Source organism: Vulpes vulpes, chromosome 12, assembly GCF_048418805.1.
Source record: "Vulpes vulpes isolate BD-2025 chromosome 12, VulVul3, whole genome shotgun sequence".
In the NCBI taxonomy this organism is placed as follows: Eukaryota; Metazoa; Chordata; class Mammalia; order Carnivora; family Canidae; genus Vulpes; species Vulpes vulpes.
This window is the reverse complement of record NC_132791.1, coordinates 133,222,552-133,239,351: the sequence shown is the minus strand read 5'-3', so window position 1 is coordinate 133,239,351 and position 16,800 is coordinate 133,222,552. Positions and strand designations below refer to the sequence as shown.

Below are 16,800 nucleotides of genomic sequence, written 5' to 3'. Positions count from 1 at the left end.
TCTGCCTGGAGACATTATTCTTTTATTCTCTGTGATTGATACCCTCTTGCCATCCTTTAAGAGGGCTCCTTATGGGCAGCCCAAGTGGCTCAGCGGTTTAGCGCCACCTTCGGCCCATGTCGGGCTCCCTGCATGGAGCCTGCTTTTCCCTCTGCCTGTGTCTCTGCCTCTCTGTGTGTGTGTGTGTCTTTCATAAATAAATTTAAAAATCTTTAAAAAAAAAAAGTGGGGATAATCATAAAACCTTAATGCATAGAATAAATTGATATTTGTAAAGTTCCCGGAGCAATGTTTGGCACATGGTAAATACTCTAAAGTGCAAATCCTGGCATTTGATGTCTTAGGAAGCTTTTCCTAACCTCCAGGATTATAAAAATATTTTCCTGTTTTTTTTTTCTAATGCTTTTATCATTGTATTCCATGCGTTTAGATCCTTAACCCATCTGGAATTTATTTTAAGGCATGAGATATGGAAACATAACTTTTTTCTCCCAAATGAATAGCCAGCTGTCTCATCCCAATTTAGTGAATATGCCATTCTACCTTCATTGACTTGAAATGCTATCCTGTGAGTCTATATCTGGACTCCCTATTTCACTGCTCTATCTAGTATTATCGCACCAATAACATAATTTTAATTAGTGTAACATAAATTATCAGTTAAGACAAATGCTTGCTTTATTCTTATTTATCAGAATTTTTCTGGCTTTCCTTGTAAGTTGATTCTTCTGATTGGTTAGAATCAAATTCCTCTCCCCAAAAAAAGTCCCATTGTTATTTATTTTTAAGGACTAGTCAGGTGCAGTAGTGAGGATGGGGGAAAGAGTAGAAAGGAGTTCGATCTGTAACTGTGAGCTATCACTTGAGATAACCTACTACCTTGGACCAGCCTCCCATTGCTACTTTGATATGGTGCTAAAATTATAGACAATTTGCAGAGAAATAACATCTTAATTTGTTTTAAAGATTTTATTTATTTATTTATTTATTTATTTATTTATTTATTTGACAGAGAGAGAGAATGTGCACACAGGGGAAGCAACAGGCAGAGGGAGAGGGAGAAGCAGGCTCCCAGTGGACTAGGGAGCCCAATGTAGGACTTGATCCCGGGACTCTGAGATCATGACCTGAGCCGAAGGCAGATGCTTAACCAACTGAGCCCTCAGGCGCCTGAAACGACATCTTTATAATGATGGTTTTTCACACCTAGTATTTGGTGTACCTCTTTCATTCTTTCTAGCCTTCTTCAACATCTTCCTAAAATTGTCTTTATATTAGCTTCTTTTAACACATAGCATTCATGCCACACAGATCACTACCTTTCAGTTCCAAAATCACATTAGATATGTAGCAAGGTGTATCTCATTACCTTCTGGTCATGACCCTTTGACATCGTGATTCATGAGTCTAAAAGAAATGCATGATCAAAAGCTTGAAAGGGATGAAGGGTGAGCTTAAGAGGTGGTGACAGAACTGCCTCTGTTTGAACGTTAAAGATTATCCCAGAGACTGTCATTTTTTGGCAAATGGAACAGTGGGGGGATAAATGTGAAGTTAGTTCATTTGGGTGGGAAAGACGGGGAGGATGGGAAAAGACGTGCAAGAAGGAGAAATACTTTAGCTCCTTAAGTCCAGAAATGTCAGGCACCCATCATCCTCTCCCCATCCCATCCACTCTGCCCTAGAAATGGCTCCTTCCCCTGGCCTCTCTTCTCCTCTTTAGTTTTAGCCTCGACAGCCTTGCCCCACTCTCTCCTCCGTCCACATTGCCCAGGATTATCCTCCTGAAGGAGAAATCTCACCGTGCCATTCTTTAACTGGATCCACACATCCTGCTCTGCAGAAGACCTTGTCCCTTCACCTGCTATGCGGAATCCTTCACACCCTGTTCCAGTCTCCCTCTCCACCTCACCTCTCCTGCGGTGGAACCCCACAAACTCTTCGGAAGAGGATGCGACTTGCCTTTCTCTGGCTTTGCAATACCTTTTCTCAACCTCTGGCCACCCTTAGAAATATTGTCCTCAAATGTCTCCTCTTCTGGACTGCGCCCTTGCCCCAGTTAAGCGCTGGTAGTTGCTTTGCCTTCTGGGTTATACCTCCACTTTAGTATTCTTGGGATCATAAGACCTGTTTTATGTGTCTCCCAAAGTGTCCTAGAAAGTAGGGGCCCTGAGAATTCGTGTCTGTGTCGCTATTGCCCAGAACAGTGACTAACACGAAATAGGCATGGATGCATGGATAGATGGACGGATGCATGCATAGACGGGAGCATAGGTGCATGGACGGATGCATGCATGGACGGATGCAGGCTGTGATGAGAGCAGATGGAAGAGATGGGTAGTCAGAGAACCCAGGCAAGCAACCCTGCAGATGTGGGACAGACAGCAGAGGGAGCTGACACACCACAGTAAGGAAGCGGACGGAGGAGCCGACGGAGGCTGAGAGCCCTGAGGTGAGCGGCGCGCGCGCGCCGGAGCGAGCATCACGCAGCTGGGGCTCCTCCCCCACGTGTGCATCTCCGCATCCTTCTCCCCACACCGCGCCGGGGCTCCTTCCTCCGCTTCCACTGCCCGCGTAGCCCCCACCGCCTCCGAGAAAGCAAACAAAGGGGAGGGGACCCCCGAGGCGCCCTGGCCGCAGGGAGCCAATCACCGGGCCCTCGCCTCCCGGCGGGCGGGCACCTCGGTTCCGGGAAGCCCAATCGGTTCCCGCCGGGGGCGCGGAGGGGCGGAGAGATGGGCGGGCAGAGCGGGCACCGGGGACCGCGCGCGCCGGAGGGACCCCTTGGGAGCGCGGGGCGGGGCCGCGGCGGGGCGGGCACGGGGGCGGAGCCAGTCGGCGCGGCGCGCGCGGTCGGGGCTGACGCATCGGGCCCCGGTTCCCCCGGATCGGAGGGGGCTCAAGGGGCGGAGGAGGGAGCGAGCGCGGAGGGCGCGCGTGCGCAGTGGCGCGGGGAGGAGCAGGCACCCGGCGGCAGGCGGGGAGGCTGCGAGCAGCCGCGAACCGGGCGGGCGCGCGCACCATGGGGGAGAAACCCGGCACCAGGTAAGGGAGGTGGGGCCCCGCGGCGGGACGTGGGCGGCGGCGCGGGGCGGGGGCCGGGGCGGTCCTGGGACGAGGACACCGGGGGAGAGGACCGGGGGGCCGGGTCCCCGGGGGGACAACCATCTGGGGCCGCGCGCGTCGGTCCTCGAGGATAATGAGGGGGACGCATGTGGGGCCCTTGCAGACGGCGAGGGCTGGAGGGGAGCAGGAAAGCGGCGTCTGGGTTCCCGCAGGGATGTGGGGGCCGGACGACCGGGTTCTCCGGTGTAGGCTGCGATGCAGGGGCGGAGGAAGGAGGAGCAGGTGGCCGCCCCGAGGGGTCGGGTATGGGAAGGCTGGATGCTGGGAGGGGATCCCCCCTAGACTCGTGCCGAGCTGCCGGAGAGCCTCCTGGCCAATACCCCACAGGCGGTCGGGCTGTCCCAAGGGCCAGGTGGCTCTGCTTCCAAACTTCTGCCTTCCCCCAGGTTGCTAGGAGCAACAGCTTCATCTTGGGGGAGCAGAGTGCATGACGATCCCCCACCTCCATTCGGGGCCTTACCCCTCTTCCCCGAGGTGAGGGGAGACAGTATCTGCCCTGGGCACGCCATCCACTCCCCGGATGTTTTCTGTGCAATCGAGGCTCCTTCCTTCCACTGATACCCTGAGTTCTCTTTTTTGGTCTCTAGCAAAATCCACTTCCTGTTGTGGGCCAACACCCCCAGGGGGATAGTGGGTGAATGCCTGAGTCCCTGGGGAGCAGGAGCAAAGGAGGAAAAGATTGGGGCACTATGCCTCTATCCAGAAGGGATCAGGAACTGGGCCCTGGTCCCCAGACGCCTCTTTTTCTGCAAAACATTATCCTATCACCCCCCACCGCTCCCCACCCATAGAATAGGAGAACCCAGGTTTCTGAGCCTCAAGTCGAGTCATATCAGAAAGAGATGATCAGAGGCAGGACTGCTGGCCTGGATTAGGGCTTATAACACCCCCAAGAAAGGGGAAGTTGCTGAGTTGAGGGAGGCCCCCAATTTCCGTTATGTGGTTCAGGGAGGAGGATGGATGGACCAGAGGGGTACTGCTGACTTGGCATAATTCCTGCCACCCCCATCTAATTCTGGGCCACAGGAAATGGAGAGAACGTCTGCTGCTTCCAGCCCCCTCACTAGGCACCTCTGGGCACCCCCACACTCTGCCTCCTTGGCCAGCTGAGGCTCCTAAGGGCAGGTCACCCTGCAGCTGCTCCGGGGCAGTTACCCCAAAACTATAGTCCAGTGGCTTTCTTCCTAATAGGAGAAACCCTGGGAAAAAAGGAAAACTAGAAGCAACAGGGAAAGAGAGCTGGATGAAGCCATAGCTGTCCGCCCCCAGCTTGGGACAAGAGGTGGTGCTCATTGTAGCTGCCATCATTACCAACGTTTACTCTGCTTCATTAGGTCGGGATACCTGGGGACCCCCATACCCTTTGCCTCATGACCTTTGGACAGCCTGGCCTTCTGGGAAGAAGCAGCAAGTGAGGTTGTTAGAGCAGAACTGGTGGGGAGCGGGAGGGGGGGGGGTGCTGGAGGAAGGATGGCCTAGTTGGCAGGACCTCACTGTCTACTATCCGAGGACTCTGCCCAGTGATGGCCACTGAGGTATAGCGGATTGGGATGGGGAAGGTCCGACCTGCAGGTGGCCAGAACATAGGGGTCGCCAGACACTTGCCTACCCTCTCAGCAGTGGGTAGAGCCCAAGCTGAGATTGTTTCAGCTCCAGGGCTGGGTGTTGGGGCAGGGAGTGGGGGCAGGGAGCTCTGGCAATTAAACAAGTTTAATGCCGATTGCAGAGACAGGAGAATATGAAGTTTTAGCGATAAAGAGCATGGGCTCAGAGCCACATTGCCTCTGGTCATCTGAGTCCCACCATTTACACCCTCTGGGGTCTTAGGCTCAATCCTTCAGTCCTCCATGCCTTGGTTCCCTCACCTGGAAACTAGGAACATTGGGACCTCTGTCATTGGGTCGCTAAGAATATTAAATGAGATAATACACACAAAGCTCTTGAAACAGTGCTGAGCACGGGGCAGTCACCCAACAAATGCCAGCCAATGTCATCATCTCTATCGTCTGGTTGCATGTCAGTGTCAGTGGCAGCCCGCCCCCAGGCAGCGTGCTGGGGGTGCTTAACTGAATAAAGCTTCCAATGAAACATCGTCTACCTAGTGAGGCAGATGTTCAGATGATCCACAGCCTGTGCATGCTGTCACACCACCAGGAAAACATGAGGCAGTGTAACAGGAACACCCCTTCCTCCCCCAAAAAAGGAGTAACCAGGGTCCGGGCTGGATTTGCTTTCTAAAGGAGGTGATATCTGAGCTCAGCCTTCAAAGACAAGGAGGCTCTGAGGCCGCTGGGATCAGGGATGGGGACAGTTGGAGGTTAATGGAGTCACATGTAAGTGGTGCCTACAAGTAGAAACCATTTTAGGGGCAAAAGCAGTGCCATTGCCCTTCTGGGTACTCCAGCCATCTTTGGAGCTGGAGACCAGAGAAGAAGGAAGCAGGGCCAGGTCTGAGACAGACACTCCTACAACCTGCCCATTCAGGCCCCCTGGGCGGGGTGGGGAGGGGGGTTGCACTCTGAGAAGAGAAGAGCCTGGGTGGTTCCTGCCATTGCTGTAGGAGGAAGGGAGCTAGTAAGGGTGGAACGGGGCCAGGGGGCAGGGGTGCCCTTGCTGTGTTGGGAATATTGAGGACCTGTGGTGTCCTTCCTCTGGGAAGAAGTGGGAGGGGTAGGGCTGGCAAGGCCCCACAGGCTACAGACAGAACCCTGGGTGAGCCCTGCCATTCAGGGCAGCACGGGGGTCCCCGGTGTGGGGGTCCCTGCCGAGTCTGAGGGACGCAGTGGGGTTTCCCTTTCTGTTTTGTTAGGGTCTTCAAGAAGTCAAGCCCTAACTGCAAGGTGAGTCTCCCAGGCTGCTTTTCCTCTCTGGGCCCCTGCAAGGCCCAGCCTGCCCCTAGCCAATCCCCAACCCCTGGCTCCCCACTTCCTGTGACAGCTAAGAGCTGACTTCCTTCCCTCCTGAAGCCCCTTGCCACAAAGGCCGCTCAACCTGAGCCAGCCACGGGGCTGGGTGGGGAAGGTCTGTGTACCTCAGCAAGATGCAGGGGGAGGAGCCAGGAGCCCTAGGCTGTACCCCTCTGAGGAGCCAGCTTTCCCAGGGCTGGGAAGGGTCAGCAGCTCCCCAGGCTATGGCCTGCGTCTCCCAGAGCCCCTGGAGGGGAGCCAGCAAGGCCATACCCTACTCTCTAGCTGACCTGCCTGTGGCCTGTCCCACCACTACCCCGCCCCACCACTCATACACACTTCACACTTGCCTGACTTATGGGCAGAGGTGTGAAGAGCTTCAAGGTTGGGGACCCTGGGAAACTCCACTATTCTGCCCTTCTGAGCCCACTGGGAGGAGACCCCAAGGATACTTCAGCCTGGAAGGACTAGGGGCAGGGCGGGCACCCTGAAGGGCTCTGATGCCCCCCAACCTCCCACCCTATCTTCCCTGTGCCCCTCTGTACCCTTAGCTCACTGTGTACTTGGGCAAGCGGGACTTTGTGGATCACCTGGACAAAGTAGATCCTGTGGGTAAGTGTGCCCAGAAAGCAGCAGCAGGTGCCCTGGGAGGGGGAGAGGCTCCTGGGCCCAGGGATGGTGGGGAGGCCCTGGCAGGAAACGAACTCGTGTGTCCCCCTCCCAGATGGCGTGGTGCTCGTGGACCCAGACTACTTGAAGGATCGCAAAGGTACTGGCCAGGTGGAGGGGGCCTGGGGAGGTGGGGTGGGCTGGCACTGACACGACCCAGGGAACATGGAGGGCCAATCCCAGACATGGAGAGCCGACCCCAGGGACACGGAGGGCAGGGACAGAAGGGGAAGTGGGTTTAGGCTTTGATGCTGCTAGGGGCCGGGGGGCTGGGGCTAGGGGTCCTGACCGCCCCCCCCTTGCCCTCCCTCTTAGTGTTTGTGACCCTCACCTGCGCCTTCCGCTATGGCCGCGAGGACCTGGATGTGCTGGGCCTGTCCTTCCGCAAAGACCTGTACATTGCCACCTACCAGGCCTTCCCCCCCGGGCCCAACCCACCCCAGCCCCCCACTCGCCTGCAGGACCGGCTGCTGAGGAAGCTGGGCCAGCATGCCCACCCATTTTTCTTCACAGTGAGGATGCCCCTCACCCTGTGCAGGGCAAGGGGTCTAGGGCTGAGCTTGGGGGGTGGGCACCTGTCACAGTGAGGACCCCCCCCTGCTCTGTCACTTCAGGGTCACCCAGCACCCTTGTCTCTGCATCCTCCCTGGGGTCCCCCCTTCCTTCTTCCTCTCTCACCCCCCCCCCCGCCTCCTTTTCCAGACTCTTAGTTGGGATTGGGAGAAATTTTGGTGGGGGGGGGCTCTTGGGAAGAACTGAAGCCTCCCCTTGCCTCCGCCACAGATACCCCAGAACCTGCCCTGCTCTGTTACCCTGCAGCCAGGCCCAGAGGACACGGGGAAGGTAGGGCAGGGATGGCTCTGAGGGCTCGGGACAGCACAGGGCCCAGCGGGAGCTGGGGGTGCCCCAGGAGGGGGCTGTGGGGAAGCAGCCTGGGTAGGACAGGGGATCCTGGACCCCGGGGCCGGGGGTGACCTTGCACAGACAGGAACAGTGCCCTGCCCAGTAGACTGGGTGTCGGGGGCAGGGGCAGAGGACGGAGCCCCCAGCCCTGTGTGCCTCACACCAGACTGCAATGGGGCAAGAGTCCCCCACCCCCACCCCGGAGGCCAAGGCGAGGGAAGAGGGAAGGAAGGGTGTGGTGGTGTCAGGAGCCTTGTGTAAGATGTGACCTTTTCTCCCTCCCAGGCCTGTGGAGTAGACTTTGAGATCCGAGCCTTCTGTGCCAAATCTCTAGAAGAGAAAAGCCACAAAAGGTGAGGGGATGTGAGCTCCCCTGTGGTCTGACCCTTCCCTCCCCGCTCCCCGGAGCCCCAGGCACCCCTGCCCCTCCATCAGACCAGCAGTGGGGGTCTGGGTATCTAAGGACTGGCCCCTCCCTCCCCTCCTCCCCACCCCCAGGAACTCTGTGCGGCTGGTGATCCGAAAGGTGCAATTTGCCCCGGAGAAACCCGGCCCCCAGCCATCAGCAGAAACCACACGCCACTTCCTCATGTCTGACCGGTCCCTGCATCTAGAGGCTTCCCTGGACAAAGAGGTGGGGTGCAGGAGGGTGGCACAGGTGCTGCAGCGCGCACAGCCCCCTGGCCGAGGCCTGAAGCTGGCTGCCAGGACCCTGGGTGTCTGTGTGTGGGGCAGGCGGGAGGAATGCTGATCATGAGGCTGGTGCCAGCAGACAGCACTAATTGGACCCCTCCCCTCAAAAGCTGTACTACCACGGGGAGCCCCTCAACGTCAATGTCCATGTCACCAACAACTCCACCAAGACCATCAAGAAAATCAAAGTCTCCGGTAAGCGGGGTGACAGAAGGGGAATTGAGGGGGGTTTTGGGGGTGCCCATGCGGCTCCTGGTCATGTTGGCCCCAGAGACACACCCCAGAATAAGATGCAGCCCGGGGTGGGGGGGGTGTCCCAGTGGGGCAGCAGCCTGAGCTTCCTGCACGGCTGCTTCACCACCCCCTCACCCTACAGTGAGACAGTACGCTGACATCTGCCTCTTCAGCACTGCCCAGTATAAGTGTCCTGTGGCTCAGATCGAACAAGAGTGAGTAGCAGGATGGCCAGGGCCCCACCTTAGGGCAGGACCATAGGCAGGGGTGGGGGGTGATGGGGTGATGGGGTGAGGATGGAATGAACCCACTCTACCTACAAGGAAGGGCATTCTCTCCATCAGCAGGTGGCTCTGAGCACATCCTACTCCTCATACCTGCAGCCCAAACACAAAAGGGTGGGTGGTAGTGGAGAAGCCGCTGGGGGTGGGCATCTGGCCCCTCCCAGAGCCCCGTTCTCTTGCCCCCACCCCCCAGTGACCAGGTGTCACCCAGTTCCACGTTCTGCAAGGTGTACACCATCACCCCACTGCTCAGTGACAACCGGGAGAAGCGCGGTCTTGCCCTGGACGGGAAGCTCAAGCATGAAGACACCAACTTGGCCTCCAGCACCATGTGAGACCAGGCTGGGTGGGGGCGGGGGTGTGGGTGGGGTTTGGGGCGTTCCCCCCTCCCCTGCAGCCTAGGGCACACATGCCCCTTCAGGGCCGGCTGCGTGTCAGGCTGTGTCCTGGGTGCCGGGGCTTGATCGGGGAACAGAGCAGGTGGAGCTTCTAGGCAGGGAAGACAGATAAGGGACGAGTGCTGAGAAGCAGCAGGTTAGAGATGGGAGATAGTAGGGGGCAGGGAGCGGGAAGGGTGCAGCCACTGTAAATAAAGTGGCTGGGGGAGGCATGAATTCTGAGTGGGGACCCAGAGTAAGTAGGTCACGTGGACACAAGGAAAGCTCGTTGTGGGCAGAGGGATCTGCAAGCACAGAGACTTAGAGGTGGCCCAGGCCCAGCCAAGTGGAGGAGGCATGGTGCCAGTGTGCCTGTGGGCAGGAGTGTCAGGCCTGGGCCCCCCCCCCCCCGGCGCCATCATGCACAGTGCACACAGCAGAGTGCATACAGCAGGCCCGAGGCCCACGCGGAGGCCCAACCTCCAGGAAGCAGCAGGGGGTGTGGCTGGGGGAGTTGAAAGCAAGACGGTGCAGGGCCCTGGGGTCACAAGGATGTCTGCTTTTATGAGACATGAGAAGCCACAAGCTGGTCCTGCGGAGAGGGGTGCACTGGGGTGCTCGGCCGGGAGAACAGCATAGTCTGCACTGCTGGCTGGAGCACTGGGGTTGGGGGTCGGGGGTCAAGGGTCAGCCACCCAGAACCTGGCAGGAGCCCTCAAGGGTGGGTGAGGGCACAGGCAGTGGGCTGCGGTCTAGCTCCTCCCCTGATTGCAGTGTGAAGGAGGGGGCCAACAAGGAGGTGCTGGGTATCCTGGTGTCCTACAGGGTCAAGGTGAAGCTGGTGGTGTCTCGCGGCGGGTGAGTGTGGTGGGGGAACTGTGGGGGGTGTGGTGGCCTGCCCGGGGCGTGGGAGTGTTGGCCCTTCATGCTGTCCCCCCCCAGGGATGTCTCTGTGGAGCTGCCATTTGTCCTTATGCACCCCAAGCCCCACGACCACATCACCCTCCCCAGGCCCCAGACAGGTAAGCACGGCGCCCCCCCACCCCCAGCCAGAGGAGCATCCCCCCAGCTGGGGGAGCACAGCTGGTCCTTCCAGCACCCACCCACCCCTTCTCTCTCCTCACCTCAGCTGCTCCTGACACAGATGCCCCTGTGGACACCAACCTCATTGAATTTGATACCAAGTAAGAGACTCCCCCCCAACACACACTTTGTGACCTTTGAGCTCTGGACATGGACTCCCCTCAGCCCTCACCCCCCTCTCCCCCCCCCCCCCCGGGGCACCAGATCCAGACCATTAGCATCCCTCAGGAGGCTGCCTGTCCTGTCCCTTCTTGCCCCCGCACTTAGCCAGGCTGCTGACCCACCCTGGCTCCGGGAGGGGCGCAGGGCGCCCAGAGGGGTTCTGGAGCCCTCACTTATTCCCTCCTGTCCACCCAATGTCAAGCTACGCCACGGACGATGATATCGTGTTCGAGGACTTTGCCCGGCTTCGGCTGAAGGGGATGAAGGATGAGGACTACGAGGACCAGTTCTGCTAGGAGGAGGGCTCAGGTGCTGCTGGGAGAGGGGGGTCCCCGCCTCTGCCCTCCCTCCACGCGGCAGCCTCCCCACCCCCCAGCCGCCCCCAGACATGCACTGGACCCACCTCCGTGGAACGTGGGCATTACTTTTTCAACTCCAGCTGTGCCTCCCCAACTAACCAACCCCCCCCCAGTGGGTGGCAGGCTGTGTTCACACCTATGTTTGTGGAGGGGGCTGCAAAAGAGACAGGAGGGAAGGTGGGGAGAAGGAAGCCCCATGTGCACCGTCACAGCAACAGCTTCCCTTCCCTTCCAGAGGACACCCTTCTGGGGGGGCAAGGCCACTTCTTTGTTTCTGAGCATAAAGAAGAAAATAAACCTTGGAATAGGCACGCGCATCCATGTCTCCTGTGCGATGCTTGAGGAGCGGACAGTTGCTCATCTGCGGCTATTCCCTTGGGGCTGAGTGCCCAGCAGGGGGAAGGACACTGGGCCACCGGGCCCATAGGCTGGCCGTTGGTATCCCAACGCACAGGCTGTCTGTGTGGTCTAGGGGAACCCGGAAATGGAGTTCGCCCTGTCCACGCTCCAGGGTGTGGCCTGCTAAAGCCACCACGTCCCCGTGTGCGTTTGCAGGGGAAACAGGAAGGCACAGCACTGTCCCTGGGAGCTGGGCAGGGCAGACACATGCGACCCGGTGGTGGCCTGCCATGGCCGTGTACCTGTGTCCACAGTGCCTTATGGATGCTGCGGTCACCCGATCCCAGGGCTTACTGGATGGAACCCGTGTGACATCCTGTGGGGCCTGGTGTCATCGTTTCTGCCATGGAAGCCAAGGCTTGGGGCACCTGGGGGCGCTCAGTCTGTGAAACAGCTGCCGTTGGCTCAGGTCATGAGCCAGGGTCCTGGGATCACATCGGGCTCCCCACTGGATGGGCAGCCTGCTTCTCCCTCTTCAGCACTTGTGCTCTCCTGCTCTCCTTCTCTCTTAAATAAATGAAATAGTAAAAAAAAAAAAAAAAAACAGCAGCAGCCCAGGCTCTGGGCAGCCCCGGGGAGTCACACCACTGAGAGCAAGTCCCAGAAGCAACACCCTACCACCCTCCCCTGACATTCCTCAGGCACTCCCAAAACCCCAGGCTGGGCCAAGGGGGTGAGCGACACCCCACTGCCCTGCTCACCCCCCCAACCCACCCCCCTCCCACCTTCCAGCCTTTCTCTCCTGATTCTCGTAAGGCTCATTCAGCCACTCTGCCAACAGCCTCGCTGCCGAGTCCCTGTGATGTGCCAGGCGCAGCAGAGGGATATGTGGTGGTGACCAAAGCCACCATTCACCACCTTTCTCTAGTGACTTAATTACAGGATCCATGCTCCAGAGGGGACATGCAGGAGCAATGAGAATGCACGACCTACTGGAGAGCTCTGACCAAGCCTGGGGTTTGGGAAGGATCTCCCCAGAGGGAGGGAGCACCCTTTGCACAGAGAACCGGGAGACGGGCACAGGTTGGAACATTCTGGGCACTGCCAGCATTGCAGTAATTCCCATGAGCCTGCTCCTTGACCTCTGCACTCCCAGCCCCTGGAGCTCAGCACTGCTTTGGGTGAACCCTCAGGGAGACACCATAAAGATGCACAGCCCAAGCTCTACCTCCTTCCGATCCCCCGGGGTCAGGAAAATCCACCAGTCTGCACCTCAAATTAGCACACAACTTGAGAAACAATGTCTTTTTTTTTTTAGCTTTTTATGCTTTTAACGTTTTTATGAAGGTCAAACATGCACAGGGCATGAAGAAAGAAATCCAAACTGCTACAATAAACAGTGAAAAGAAGGCTCCCTCCTGCCTCCCATTGGTCATTCCCAGAGGCAACCACTATCAGCAGTCCCTGGAGTAGTCTCCCAAAGATATTGTTTGTTTTAAAGATTTTATTGGGATCCCTGGGTGGCGCAGCGGTTTGGCGCCTGCCTTTGGCCCAGGGCGCGATCCTGGAGATCCGGGATCGAATCCCACGTCGGGCTCCCGGTGCATGGAGCTTGCTTCTCCCTCTGCCTGTGTCTCTGCCTCTCTCTCTCACTGTGTTCCTATCATAAATAAATAAAAATTTAAAAAAAAAATAAAGATTTTATTTATTTATTCATGAGAGACGCAGAGAGAGAGATGCAGAGACACAGACAGAGGGAGAAGCAGGCTCCCTGTGGGGAGCCCGATGAGGGACTCAATCCCAGGACCCTGGGGTCATGCCCTGAGCCAAAGGCAGATGCTCACCCGCTGAGCCACCCAGGGGTCCCTGGATGTCATTTATGTTTACCAGTCTCCTGCCCACACACACGAAGTGAAGGAGGTCCGCTCTTCCATGAATGCAGGCACCAGTACAATAAGGATCCCCCAAGATAGGTCTTTTTTGCACACGTGAGCTGGGTCTATAGGACAAGCTCTTACAAGCAGACTTGCTGGGTCAGACAGTGAGACAGAATCTTTAGGATCCTGCCAATCAAGTAGGTGAAAAATGGTATCATCTGAGTTTTAATTTGCATTTGATTATAAGTGAAAATAAAACTTGATTTATCAAAAAAAAAAAAAAGAAAAGAAAAAAGGAGGGACACCTGGGTGGCTCAGTGGTTGAGCACTTTGGCTAAGATCGTGCCTTTGGCTCAGATCATGATCCTGGGGTCCTGGGATTGAGTCCCACATCGGGCTCCCCACAGGGAGCCTGCTTCTCCCTCTGTCTGAGTCTCTGCCTCTCTCTCTGTGTCTCTCATGAATAAATAATTTTTTTTGTTTTTCTTTTTTGTTTTTTTTTTAATAAATAAATCTTTAAAAAAAACCTGATTTATCGGGGTACCTTTTTTTTAAATGTACTCTCAGGGCTCTTTATACACTAAAGAAATGAGCTCTTTGTCATATATTTTGCAAATATTTTTCCTGGTTTGTCATTGTCTTTTGAATTTGTTTCTAGGTTCATATTTTTGGGTGCTTTTTTTTTTTTGGTTTAATATGGAGGTAAAATTCACATAACATAAAATTAACCATTTTAAACTGTACAGTTTAGTAGTTTAATGGCATTTAATACATCCACAATGTTGCTAAGCCATCACCTCTAGTTGCAAAGCATTTTGCTCTGGATATTTTTTTAAAGACTATTTATTTATTTGAAAGAGAGAGCAAGCACACAAGCAGGGGGAGGGTAGAGGGAGAGGGAGAAGCAGATCCCCACTAAACAGGGAGCCTGACATAGGACTTGATCCCAGGACCCGGGGATCATCACCTGAGCTGAAGGCAGATGCTTAACCGACCCAGGTGCCCCGTTTCTGATATTTTTAATAATTCACTTTTTAAACTTTAAGGTACACAATCACAGTCACTTTTTTCAAAGTTTTTATTTATTTGAGAGAGGATGCACAAGTGGGGGGAAGAGCAGAGGGAGGAGCAGGCTCCCCACTGAGCAGGGAGTCCAATGCAGGACTTGATTCCAAGACCCCTGGATCATGACCTGAGCCAAAGGGAGACGCTTAATCGACCCAGGGGCCTCTGCTCCTGATATTTTTCATAATTCACTTTTTAAGTTTTAAGGTAGACAATCAAAATCACTCTTTTAACGGCTTCTTGGGGTATTTCTTTTCTCCAAGCTCTTGGCCCTTCTGTTCCCTCGCAATCTGGCGCTTCTTTTTCCTTCCAGACTGAACTTGGAGCCCGCCCTACCCAATGCAACCCCATCCGCTAGCTCAACTGCTCCTCCTGACAAACACCTGCTGTCAACCCCCAGCCCAGGCTCCGTCCCACCGCCCCCAGCCCACGCCACTCCTGCACAGGGCTAGCGAGTGCCGCCAGACTAAAATCACAGAATGCAACTGCACATAGCACACATTAGTTCACTCAAGAAATACTTCTTGATACATCTGAGGTGCCAACCCCGTGCTGGGCGCTTGGGGACGCGTTTGGGGCCACTGCCAACATACAGTCAGCTGGGCCCTTGATTCCCCAATGAGCCTCTGTCCCTCCCTAGGCTCCTGGTCACCTCCCTCACTACATATTCCCAACTTTCCTCACACTCACGGTGACTTCTGAGCCTCACAGAGATCAGGCTGCCAGGGATGGTGATGTACAAACACCTGCATGGATCTGGGTTCTCTACAACCAAGGCCAAGCCGCCTTCTCCTGTTCAGAGCTCCCTCCTCCACCTCGGCTCAGACCTCTCCCCTCCTACCTCCTCTGAGACCTCAATTCATCAAACCATGCCCCCGACTTTGACCTCTACCTCCTTCTCTCTACTGGTTCTTCCTCCACAGCATGTGAAACCCACACAAGTCTCTTCTGTCCAAGGAAGGAAGGAAACCAAACAGAAGACACTCCTCCACTCTCTGGCCTCTTCCTCATGAAGTAAATCTCTATCCATTTCTTCTCCACCGTTTCACCATTTCAGAGTTGTCTACGCACAGAGTTGAAGGAGCCAGGTACAGTCACAAGGCCTATAGCCTATCCCTCTCCAGCTCACTTCTCCGTAGAGGCAACCATTTTCACCTCCTTCGGATGCTTCTTCTGGTATTTACCTCCATGCCCCTGAACAATGATGTTCCAGATTTTTGTTCTAAGCATCCCCAGCGCCCCACCATTCAAGCTGAAGACTGAGTCCCTTCTGCCCCTCTCCGCCACAGTGGAACACGCACCATCCTGCCCCAGCATCCCATGCTCCCAAGAAAGTTGTATCAATGGGGGTGAGGTCAATATTCAATATTTGCACTTTGCTGCCTACACATGACATATCCAGTTGTCACGCGGTATGTGGATGACCTCTTGCACAAGGCCATCTTCCCTGAATAGCTGTCATTTTAGGAATCTGCTTATTCCCTGAGTTGCTCATTAATTCTGCCCTGTACTCTTCTCTGAAAGTCTATATATCCTCTCTATACCCTCAAAACGAAACAGATGTTCATCACTTACGTCTCTGTGAAGCAATCTCTCCAGAAGCCTTCTAGAACCACCCCATTCTGAACTGGGTGCTCCTCCTGCCTGCCACACTGGCGCGGCCTTCACCCGGTGTTCTCTCATTCGCCCCTTGCAGTGTTGAAGGCCTGACTCAGATTCTGGATCCTACATCTTCCTCTTCTAGGTCTACTCCTAGTAACCTCCTGAGAAAGGGAACTTGAGAGAGAAATCTGAGGCCTCTGTACGTATCAAAATGTCTTTATTCCACCTCCATCTTAGCTGTTGTGAGAGTCCACGTCTCCCCTAAAATCTCTTCTTCCGCAGCACAAGACCAGGAGCTGGCTACCTAGGTAAAGACTGGGTTTCCTGGAACCCCAAAGTTGTGTGAGACCATATGACTGTTTCCTTCCATGGAATGAGAATAGAAATTATCTGGGGGACACCTGGGTGGCTCAGTGGTTGAGCACCTGCCTTTGGCTCAGGGTGTGATCCTGCAGTCTCAGGATCAAGTCCCACATCAGGCTTCCTGCTTGGAGCCTGCTTCTCCCTCTGCCTACATCTCTGCCTCTCTCTTCTGTGTCTCTCATGAATAAATAAATAAAATCTTAAAAAAAAAAAAAAAGAAATTATCTGGGCCACTTCCTGGTCACCTGAGCCAGGTGAGCCTCCTCCACATTTCCTCTTCGTCCTTGCCGCCGCCTGCCTCTGACCCAGGGATGGTAGCAACCCAGTTTTGACAAGACGGACAGCACTGCCCCAGAGCAGCGGTCTTCAGATTTCACTGTGCAGACAGATCACCTGAGGATCTTCAAACACAGATACTGATTAAGAAGATGTGCTTGGGGCCTGCGACTCTGTAGTTCTAGTGAGCTTCTAGGTAATGTCAATGCTGCTGGCCTGCAGACTACACTCTTGAGTACAAGACCCTACAGGCTGGCAAAGCTGCACTTTTAGCCTTGATCTTCGTATGACCTGTGGAACATGCTGAACTACCCACGCTGGGCTGTTTTTTGGGGAAAAAAAATTAAGTTCTATGTTATTGAATCGTTGCATTTTTAGCCTTCATCCTAGCAGCACTGGGATATAGAATTCCAGATTAGAACAACTTAGTAAATAAACTTTCATTTAATCCCTATTTTCTCGTTTTAGTTCTAAGCTTTTTT

General features: G+C 55.2%; 1 protein-coding gene across 1 annotated transcript; it reads left to right on the top strand.

The window, feature by feature from the left end:
- The first annotated feature begins 2,899 nt into the window (after positions 1-2,899).
- On the top strand, positions 2,900-11,113 carry ARRB2 (arrestin beta 2). The gene is made up of 15 exons (XM_026005310.2): positions 2,900-3,045; positions 5,936-5,966; positions 6,584-6,644; positions 6,757-6,801; positions 7,017-7,213; positions 7,485-7,544; positions 7,890-7,957; positions 8,103-8,238; positions 8,408-8,492; positions 8,674-8,746; positions 9,009-9,146; positions 9,967-10,050; positions 10,135-10,214; positions 10,322-10,376; positions 10,640-11,113. Exons 1-15 carry the CDS (start codon positions 3,023-3,025, stop codon positions 10,731-10,733), a joined length of 1,230 nt encoding a protein of 409 aa, XP_025861095.1. The 5' UTR covers positions 2,900-3,022; the 3' UTR covers positions 10,734-11,113.
- The last annotated feature ends 5,687 nt before the right edge of the window (positions 11,114-16,800 follow it).

What these genes read in the sequence shown, in the direction of transcription:
- ARRB2 (XM_026005310.2), top strand. Translation starts at nt 3,023, where the DNA reads ATGGGGGAGAAACCCGGCACCAG. An exon ending in GGGGAGAAACCCGGCACCAG is followed by an intron (nt 3,046 to 5,935) that starts GTAAGGGAGGTG and finishes CTGTTTTGTTAG; the next exon opens with GGTCTTCAAGAAGTCAAGCC. An exon ending in CTCATTGAATTTGATACCAA is followed by an intron (nt 10,377 to 10,639) that starts GTAAGAGACTCC and finishes CCCAATGTCAAG; the next exon opens with CTACGCCACGGACGATGATA.